This window comes from Onthophagus taurus, chromosome 7, assembly GCF_036711975.1.
Source record: "Onthophagus taurus isolate NC chromosome 7, IU_Otau_3.0, whole genome shotgun sequence".
NCBI lineage: Eukaryota > Metazoa > Arthropoda > Insecta > Coleoptera > Scarabaeidae > Onthophagus > Onthophagus taurus.
The window spans coordinates 37588471-37599669 of record NC_091972.1 but is presented as its reverse complement, the minus strand read 5'-3'; the positions used below and the strand labels follow the sequence as shown (position 1 = coordinate 37599669).

Here is an 11199-nt window from a genome sequence, read left to right as displayed (position 1 = left end):
TATACAAAGAGCTTCGCCCTGCTATTATTCAAATTGTCTCTTTGGATTCCTTTACACTGTGGATGTGCAAATAAATGAACCCGCAAAACAAGATTTATCCCAGATTCTAAGAGGGATCGTTGTTGTGTTCCGAATTTTAAATTCTGACCTTTAAACATCAATAACTTATTTTGTTCATAAATCGTTCATTCTATTTGAATAAGAACTTTTACCTTCCAATAATAGTTTATAATAAACAGTAGTTTAGAAATAATATAAATAGTGGAGGTATAGCATTATTGGTGTTTGAACCATTTAATCATAATAATTTATGATAGATAGATAGATAGCCATTTATTGTCAACAACAAAAGAAACAACTCTTATAAACTTTTTACAATTTAACAAATCAAAATCAAAATTTAACAGAACAAAATCAAAATTTAAGAAATCAAAATCATACTTTCGCAAATTAATATCAAAAATGTAACAAATTAAAATTTCTTCTTGGCTCCTTGTTTGTTTTGGCGACTTTTTCTTTCTTAACAATGGCATTCCAATAATTCCCATTCTCTTCCATTCTTGTCGGTCCCAAGCTACCCTGTGCCATGTTACTCCTCCACAACTCCTCTTAAACTCATCTTCCCAGCTGGCAGTTGGTCTTCCTTTTCTTCTCTTTTTGTCTGTTGGGTACCATTCTAAGATTTTCTTGGTCCATCTCTCATCTTGTACTCTTATAATATGATCCGCCCAATTCCATTTTCGATCCAATACAATTCTTCCAATATGCTCGATGTTTGACTTTTCCCTTATCCATTCTTTTGTTTTTTTATCTTTCTTCGTAATGCCAATCATCCTTCTATGCATTGCCCTTGCTGTTGCCCTAATCTTTTTAATTATTTTGTTTGTTGTATGTCTCGCATCCATAAATCATGACAGGGAGGACACACATTTCCCACAATTTTTTCTTTTTCTCCATTTCTATGTTTGATTTTCATATATTTTTGTATTTGTTAAACATTTGCCATCCCATTGCCGTACTCCGTGTTATTTCTTCTCCTGTGTTTTTAGTTGTAATCTTTTGTCCTAGATATAGGAAATGCCCTACTTTGCCGATTTCCTTTCCATTAACAATTATTTTATTCTTTTGTTCACAATTTACGTACTTTGCTTTTGTCTTGCTCATATTTATCTCCAGACCAGTTTGCTTCCCTCTTCTCGATATTATTTCCAGCATTTTCCTTACTTCCGTTTCGTTTTTTCCCATAAGTACTATGTTATCTGCAAACTTTAGCCTGTTCAACCATTGCCCATTTATTCTTATTCCCAGGTCTTTCCATTCTTCTTCTACAAACATTGTATTAAGATTGACGAGATACTTGGGAAGGAGATGGCGATTATTGCATTAGAATCTAGGAGCTGTAAGGAGCGGCTCTTACTTTGTTGTGTGGGCGTGCTAAAGGCGTATGCGACAAGCAGAACCTTGTCACGCCGGCTTGGATTTAGGGAGCAAAGTTAAATGAAATTTAATAAAAGAAATCAAGTCAAATTTAAATAACAAATTTAATGAAGTGAAATCAATCGAAAACAATAGCAAAAGAAATAAAATACAACCTAAAATTAATAAACAGAATTAAAGTTAAAATAAATTGACGCTTGAAAATTTAGCTACAAAAATAACTCGAAAACTTTATATTGATTAACAAGAGAAATTTTAATCTAGTAATTTACCTGACTTTACTTGAAAATCGGTATAAGCAATTTAATTAAAAACATCAAAAAATATCTAAGTTCAACAATTATAAAATGATCAATTTAATAAAATGAATAATTCAAAAATAACATCGAATATTACGTAGGTTTATACCAAATCAGAAGAAGCCAAAGCAATTAGTTACAATCTTTACAAGTTAATATATGAAATAAAACATTAACGACTTACCAAGGGTTAAAGCGATCATATTGAGAGGAGCGACTCGTCAAAAGTATAACACTTTAATTTTAATCCGATCGAATAAAAGTTAATTAATAATTATTAATTAAATAACTTACATCAAACTTAAGAATTACCGGAGTCTTACTCGGACTTTACACTAAGACTCTTAACCGAAACCGAATAGGGTGCTTCGCCGAAGAAATTAATTTAAATCCAAACCGAACTGTCGTAAAAGGCGCTCCTCCTCAATATTTAAACCTTTACCCCCTGGACGCTCTTTCCTCGAGGAAAGTCCTCATTGGCCAACACATGGCTCAACCAATTAGAGATTGCAACATCAGCAATTAAACAAAAGAGAGGAAAGGAAAACAAAAGGAAAACGTTTTCCCCCTGGACGCTCTTAACTCTAAGAATGATCTTATTGGTCAACGCGTGGTTTAACCAATCAAACAATTACAATTATAACAATTAGACAAAAGAAAAGGAAGGGAAGGATGAGTCGAGCAGCGATCCCCTCTATCCGAGAATGAATAAAAATATCAATAATTAATTACCAAAATCTGAACTGATCTGCGGATCGCTACAGAGCTGCGAAACGCTATTATCATCCTATTAGTGGTTTAACGGATATCCGGCAACTATCCGGTATCCAGCCTATCCGGCCATTTTTTAACATGTGGCCGAATACCGGATAGTTACCAAATATCCGGCTTTGGCCGGATATTAAAAACCTATTACTTACCTATTATTTATATCAGGGTTGTCATTAGCAACCTCATTGTAACAATCCCTATACGATATATAAAATCTCTTGTTGCAGTTTCATCACATTTATTACTAACAGAACTGCCGCTGTTATCACTTTCGATTATTAATTAAAGTATCCTCTTTTTAATGCAAAAAGCCGTTTTGAAAAATCACTTTCAGTTCATGAGAAATAAATTTTTGAAATGATCGATAATTTTTTCGAATTTTGTAATTTTCGCCGATTAAGTTTTAAAAATTCGTATAAAATCCATTTCTTGCAATAAGAGTATGAAAATTTCCCAAAATGTTAATAAAAGTGTCCTCTTTCCAATGAACCAACCCGTTTTGAAAAATAACTTTTAGTTTTTGAGAAAACAATATATAAAGTTTTTATAAAATTTTCGATTCAAATTTTCATCGATAATTTTCAAAATTCGCTATAAAATTAATTTCTTGAAGGATCCTTGTGGAAATATCGCCAATTATTAATTAAAGTATTCTCTTTTTAGAGTTGCTTCGTTAGTTAAATCAGCATCAAAAAAGTTCTTGTGTATCTTGGATAAGGTTGGTTATTTTATCAGCTTTCTTATTAATTTCATTTTTATTCAAATATCGCAATAATGTGGCAATATGGGGTATCACTTCAGAAATGCACCAGAAGTTATAACCATAATGGCTGGATAGATATGCTGGATAACCGAATATTCGGCCGAACCCGGTATCCGGCTTTTCGCAAAATCACTATTCGGTCCATCACTACATCCTACTATCCGTGCCAAAAGTCAAGGCCCCTCACATTAGAGATCGATATCTTTGCAACCGCTCGATAAAAAAAATTGCGGTAAAGTTTGTTGTAATTATTGAACATTTCTACGTAACATATGTGTAGGATTTGTCCTTGAAGGCTCTCGGGAGTGGGACGAGTCGACTTTCCTAGGCGGGAAGTCAGTAGTCGAAAAGCAATGTAACGTAGAAGATCGGTAAGATCAACGACGGGCGAAAATTTCAAACGCGACAGTAAAAATTGTTTTCTATTTTAGATTCGATCAAAACGGTGACCAGTATAGTGAAATAAATTAATACTCTTATTTTGTTAAACTATTAAATAAAACTTAAGTTACAATTCCGATGTTTTGGTGAATAAATAAAAACATAACCCCTAGATTTAGAATAAAAGTGAACAAGAAACCCACATATGTTAATTTAACTTACGTTCAATCGGAAAAGATGGTGCGGTCCAGACAGTACGTCGCGCTTTTATCTTACCTACATAAAGAAATGAAGGCGCGACGTCCTGTCTCTGGAACACACATCAGGACCATCTTTTCCGATTGAACGCAAGTAAAATTAACATATGTTACGTAGAAATGTTCAGTAATTACAACAAACTTTACCGGTATGGATGAAGAGCCCCTTCCTAGCGACGTAAGTCTTCCTGTTAATGTCTGAAACAAAAAGTTTTTAGAATTACAATACTTACCTGGAAGCCAGCAGTAAGACGACGGCGGAAGAGTCACCCTGTGGAGCTGAATGCCTAAGACGAAGTCCTAAACGATCCCTGTATTAGAAGAGACGATGATTCCTCCGAGGAAATACCCAAAAGGGTGGTACCGGAGAAGAGAGGGGAAAAAAATAAATGAAACTACACTTAACCGCAAAATTAACGCACCACTCTGAATGGAATGAATTTGTTCATTATTACGCCTTTTGTCAATTTTGAAATCATAGCAGCTTTTCATGAGGGGCTTATTTTTAAGTAAATAAACCTCACTTCTAAAATAAAGGTAGGCATTATTTTTTAATTGTTTTACCAATTGATACGATAACTGTCATTCGTGCGATACATAATGAAGCGTGCTACACGAAATTTAAATCGTGATGAATGTGTTCAAATTGTAACTTTGTCCAATGAAGGACTAACAAATTGCAAACTTGGTAGAAGGTTTGGCGTGGCTCATACAACGGTCGGTAGGATTCTGCAGAGATTTGTAGAGACCAATTAGAGCCCGATTATGCTAGACGACGTGGCCAAGGCAGGCCACGAGCTACAAATGCGATGGAGGATCGATTTTTGATGCTTCGAGCACTTAGGGAACGTTCACTACTGTACGAAGCCTCCAAATACAACTAAGCGAGGTTCATGGCACTGCTGTTAGTCAAGATACCATAAGAAGAAGACTTCGTACTCAAAATTTACGACTTCGGGCAGCTACTGGTCCCAAATTCCACCGAAGAAACAGATTGGCTTTTGCAAGAAGGCACGTGGATTGGAAGATCATTGGGAGCAGGTGTTATTTACGGATGAGTCACGGTTTTGCCTTGTAAGTTCTGATCGTCGTCCAAGAGTGCACAGAAGGCCGAATGAAAGATATTCCACATGTAATATTCAAGAAACCACATTATACGGAGGCGGTTCAGTGATGGTATGGGCTGCAATATCTTTAATAGCTCGCACGAAACTTTTTATCGTTTCTTCGTTGATTGCGGACGTCTGAATTCTGAACGAGATATAACAGACATTTTAGAACCTTTTGTAATACCTTTTGCACCTTACATTGACGATGGGTTCATTCTTATGCGGGATAATGCGAGTCCACATGCGGCACATACTGCTACTGAATATTTAAATTATGTTAATATTCAAGTCCTCGAGTGACCAGCCTGTAGTCCAGACCTGAACCCAACGGAGCATCTTTGGGACATAATAGGCCAGAGGATTAGACGTCAGCATCCACCACCTAAAAGCTTAGACGAGCTGCGGCAAAGTCTTATTCGCGTATGGAAAGATATCCCTCAAGAAACCATCAGATCTCTAATTGAAAGTATGCGACGACGATGTCAGGCTACAATAACAGCCAGAGGTGGTAACACTAGTTACTGATAACCTAAATACGGTTCAAAAGAAGTGTGTTCGTAACAATAATGATCATTTTACATGATTTTGTTTACTTTCAGTTTTCGTTTATTTTCTACAATTCATTTAATTCAAACTTATTGTTATTATCGAAATAATTCTTTTTATGTATTCTGTTCTTAATATGTTTTTCAAAATGTACGATAATTTTGACTTTGATTATAATAAATCAAAATATACAGGTTGTATCTAAATTGATGCGAAAGATTTTAAGGGGTGATTTTTCAACGAAAATTAAGGGGGGCCTTTCATACTTTGCTCTTCTCCTCAAAGTTACAGCCCTCTAAAATTAGGGGAAAAAATGGTTTTTCTTTAATAAATCCACTATGGAGGAATTTGGAAGGATGAAATTTGGCAGATAACTATTGGTAATAAAATGACACTTTTTAACGATTTTTATTACCCGAAAATGCTACTATAATACTTTGCATCAGAACTTTTTAATGCGTCTACATTTTTCTATTTAAAAAATTGATTTAAATAGAGGGATTCAATACGCAACTTATTTGTCTCTTGATATTTTCTCCTAAAATTGTTAGTTTGATCACAAAAAAAAAAAACTAATAGACAGGCTCAAGTGAATTAATACAGAGATTTGCTATTGTTAGTCAAAGAAATGAAGTTATGTCAAATTGTTAGTTGTAAAATGTCAAGAAATAAGAAACTTGCTTTCGAGGGCTATATAACATGAAGGAGAAGTGGTTTTGACCAAAAAGTTATATGAAAGTTAAAATCTTTCGCATCAATTTAGACACACCCTGTATAAGTGGTGCGTTAATTTTGCGGTTAAGTGTATTAATGGAAAACATATTTTGAGTACTTTAACTGCAAGTGTTTAAACAACATAGCTGTAATGATATTTGTTGAACTGAATCATTCGGATGCGTTGAAAATAGACTTATTTCTGATTAGTCGCAAATTTATTTCAAATTACATAAAATTCTTCAACATTTTGACAATGACTAAGGTCCGGTTGTACAATATACCGATAAACCTCCCGACAGCGTTATCTGGTCGATAAGTTAGTTTGTGCTGTATTACAATGTACGGATATTTTTGTCGGTGAGATTATCTGCAGGATAACTTATCGGGTACTCAACGGTGCCGATAAGACAGTTATCCGGCAGATATTTATGGCCTATAACATTAACCGTTAACCCTATACGTTGGTTGTGTCAGTTGTCTGTCGTGAAACATTTCTTTAAACAATTGTGATAGAAAAAATTTCGGATTTTGTTGTACTTTTACTGATTTATTTATATTTTTGTTGTCTATGGGTTAGTTCTGTAGTACCAATATTGTTGATTAGGTTGAAATTGAAGTTAATATCCATTATACCAGTTTGTTTAACGTGATAGAAAAAATTTCGGATTTTGTTGTACTTTTACTGGTTTATTAATAACTAATCCATAGACAACAAAAATATAAATAAACCAGTAAAAGTACAACAAAATCCGAAATTTTTTCTATCACGGGATGTTTCTATCAATGGATATTAACATCAATTTCAACCTAATTAAACAATTGTTATTGTCAAAATCATAATTAAAACTTCAACGAAAGACATTAGCGTTACCAACCTATGACATAAATCACTAGATATGGGTAAAAACAACTACCAACCGACTCTTATTTCGCCGATAGCAGTCCTACCAACAAAAACAGTTTGTGCAACAGCAAATATCTTTATCCTCCCGATAAGTTTATCGGCCGGATAGTTATCAGGTAGATTTAGCGGCATATTGTACAACCGGCCCTTAGTTAACTAACTTTATCTAGGACTATTTGAATAAGTCATCATTACCACACTCATTTGAGATGATTTTAGTTACGTAATGAAGTTCATTACCGCACTGGTTTCATTACGTAACGTATTTTTAGCCCAATCACAACAGACTTAATTTATTGAAACGAGCAACAATACAAAAGAAAAGGTGCTAACCATTTAAAGAGAAACAATACTATTTATTATAAACATTAATAGTTATGTTTTTTTCATTTCACAACACTTATTCCAGATGAGGAAACATATTATTGAAACTGACATTAATTCAAAATTGTCAACAATCATTTCAGTAATTATTTATATTACAAGTGCGCTAGAAACATAATTACTGTACAAGTGTCGAGAATTGCGTGTAATCACACGAGTACTGTAATTATGCTGTAGCCCACGTGTGATATACAACTTTTTATCTACGATTGCTAAAAATTACTTAAAAATCAATTTCTTTAAAAAGGTCTAATTTGACATTTATAAAAATACTTTGAAATGAATGTTGACAATTTTGAATTAATGTCAGTATCGAAATAAGTGTTTCGAAATGTAAAAACATAACAATTAATGTTTATAATAAATATTATAGTATTGTTTCTCTTTAAATAGGTAGCACTTTTTCTTTTGTATTGTTGCTCGCTTCAATAAATTAAGTCTGTTCTGATTGGGCTAAAAATGCGTTACGTAATGAAACCAGTGCGATAATGAACTTTATTACGTGACTCAAATCATCTCAAATGAGTGTGGTAATGATGACTTATCCAAGCAGTCGTTGATAAAATATTTTTATAAATATCAAAATAGAGCTTTTTAAAGAAATTGAGTTTTAAGTAATTTTTAGCAATCGTAGATAAAATGTTGTATATCACACGTGGGTTAGAGCATAATTACAGTACTTGTGTGATTACACGACTCGGTCAATTATATTTCTAGCCCACTTGTAATATAAATAACCATTAGGTTATTCGAAATTAAGATGACATCGTCAAAAATAAATATCTTGGCGTTAAATTAAATTAATCGATTATTACCAAGTACCATCAATCAGTTTCATTGATGGTCTCATAGCATTAATGATTGCGACATATTGACAAAACAAAAACAGTCAATTTTGACGTTTTGTGCAGATATTGAGGGCACTTTTTTACCATCAAAGAAATCGTTAGGAAGGAAAAGAGGAAAGAACGGGACGAGCAAAACCATCAATCGATGCACAAGTTCCGATAATAATGATAATATATTTCAACTTGGTACATAGTGTCAAATGCTTTGGCATGTGAGTTGGTGAGTACATAAAACTTAATATAATAATAAAAATAGATTTGATTTGATCGATTTGATTTTAGTTGTATTTGGTTGATGGTAATATTAGTTATAAGTTCAGATCCGTCGTTAACGAAAGGAAACGAAAACGTCGATTATTTAAATAAGCCCAAATTTCGATTCAACGAAGTTGCGGATTTCGCCGATGTCATCGAATCAACCGAAGAGGAACCAAAACAAATCGATCGCGCGAAGAAGAACGCGGAAGAAGAGTTTGTACGGAACGAAAGGGAACACGAAGATGACACGAGCACGTTACGTCTTGCTTTGGAGGCGAATAAATTGCTCGATTTGTCGCTCGAGGGTAAAGAAGATTTAAGTGTTAATACGCAACATAGGCGCAGCATTCCTAGAAAGTATACGAATCTTTTAGATTTAAAATATTATTATTCTAAAGGTCTTCCTATAAGGGGTCATTTAGCGGGTCAAAATCAAAAGAATGGGATAAGAAAACGTAATGATAATTTAAGAAAAAAACGTCAGCTGGAGGGCGAAGCAAATTTTAAATTTATCCCCGAAAATATGGATACGAATATTAAAAGAAATTCGATTAATATAGTTCCGTTAATAGCTGAAAGTAATCCTTATATGAGTGATTTAGCCGATGCCACAAACGATGCTTATTTAAAAATGAGGAATTACGCAGCCACTATAATGTTACTTTTAACCACTCCTAAATCTCAAGTTGCACCGACAGAACAAAAACATATTTATGAGTATCATCCAGCTAATTCGATAACCGAATCTAATATTAAACCAGGTTCTAATTTAATTAATTTGAAACAACGGGTTAAAAAATGTCCTGATCAAGCTGCGCCATTAAGTTCTTTTAGTCAAGTTCCTTACACTTTTAGTGTAGTTAGTTCAAGTGTAACAAATAAAATTTCGAGCGGTGAAACGAAAGAACGAAAACCAACGACGATGTCTCCGTTGGCATGGGAAGCTAACCTTTTGAAAGATGCGAACATAAAGTTAAAACGACAAAGTCAAAGTGATGAAGACACGGAGCCTTTACAACCAATTGCACATACAAGTGAAAATACAAGTAGTCATTTGGAAATATCGAATAAGATATTAACACCGATTTCGCCCACTGCTGCTTCAGCTCCTTGCGTTTTGAATAAGGCCAAAGATCCTGAAGAGGAGGGATGTGAAGATAACGATGATGAAGATGAAGATTGCAGCGATCAAAACGTTAATGGGACCTGCCATCTTACTTCCACGGGTAAACCTCAAGATGATAGAAAAGGAGGGCGGGATGTTCCTGTAAGATTTTATTTGCAACTAATTTATAGTTGGTAAATTGATTTTTTTAGAATCCACCACCACAACAACAACAACAACAAGAACAGCAACAAGAGCAATTAGTTGAATCCGAACAAAGTGGAGGAGATAATGAGGCTGGTGTTGCTAAGTGCAAACAATTTTGGACGGTTCCAGCTGCGGATATTCAAAGAGGAGTTGCTGAAGCTGTGCAGAATCTTGTAGCCCCCGAAAAGCAATTAAATGAAATTAAACCGTACAAAACTGGGACTGCCCATGAAAGCGATAGTCCTTGTGTTAAGGGGTTAATTCCTAAAGTTCAAAATGTTTTTGATTTCCCAACGATGACGATGAATCTTGATAGCATGGTGTCTAAAATTTCTAAATGTATGAAATCATCGGGGGAAACAGCGGAGCAGAATGCGGGGCCTACAACCGCATGTGTTAATAAGTTTGGGAGTAAAATGGGAAAATCAGATTTGAGGAAAAATAATTTTATAAAACATAACATAATTAAACCTATCGTAATTAAACCTAATTTAGTGAAACCTAATTTAATAAAATCTAAAGTAATAAAATCAACTGAAAGTTCTCATCATCCATCAAAATCTGTTCCGATTAAAACTAAAGGCATAAAACGTGAAAGTTTAACCAAAACGGAAGAATCTACAATAAATTTGATTCCAACGCGAATTTTAGAAAATAATTACGATGATAATGTGGATACAAGTGATTATCCAATCGCGCAATTAAAGAGATTGCAACGAGATCTCTTCGTGGTTACTCAACTTGAAGAATTATTAGAAAGATTAACGGGGGAAAATAAGATTAGAAATTTTCGTGAAGATCAAAATTCTCAATACGATTATGAAGATGACAACGATTACGATAATGTTAATAATCAAGTAACAATTAATCCGGGTGATTCTCAAAGAATTAAAAAACGTTTTTTATTTAAGAAGAAAAAGCGAAAGAAAAAGAAGGCTAAAAGCGTTTGGAAACATATTTTCGGAGTCCGTTCAAATGAAAATCGTTTTTTAAACCAGAACTTTCCAAATTCACAGTACGCGAAGTACCCGATATAGACAACCCACGAAATACGAACAATATTCGAAGAAAACGAAGCGTTGAGAATACTAAGAAACCAACATCGAAGCTTATTAAAGTCTTTCCCATCCATTTTAACAGTGCGGATATTCAAGATATCACAGAACCTTACTCAGAAGATATTACCACGACCAAAACAACGCGAATTCGCAGC

General features: G+C 34.1%; 1 protein-coding gene across 2 annotated transcripts; it reads left to right on the top strand.

Moving 5' to 3' along the window:
* Nucleotides 1-8467: 8467 nt before the first annotated feature.
* On the top strand, nt 8468-11024 carry LOC111415410 (uncharacterized). Of its 2 annotated transcripts, XM_023047109.2 has the most exons (4): nt 8468-8636; nt 8699-9031; nt 9086-9941; nt 9992-11024. In XM_023047109.2, the coding sequence occupies exons 1-4, from the start codon at nt 8617-8619 to the stop codon at nt 11021-11023; spliced, it is 2241 nt and encodes a 746-aa protein (XP_022902877.2). In that variant the 5' UTR covers nt 8468-8616; the 3' UTR covers nt 11024. The 2 variants fall into 2 exon arrangements, with proteins under 2 accessions (XP_022902877.2, XP_022902870.2); XM_023047102.2 differs by having other exon boundaries at nt 8699-9941.
* Nucleotides 11025-11199: the final 175 nt, after the last annotated feature.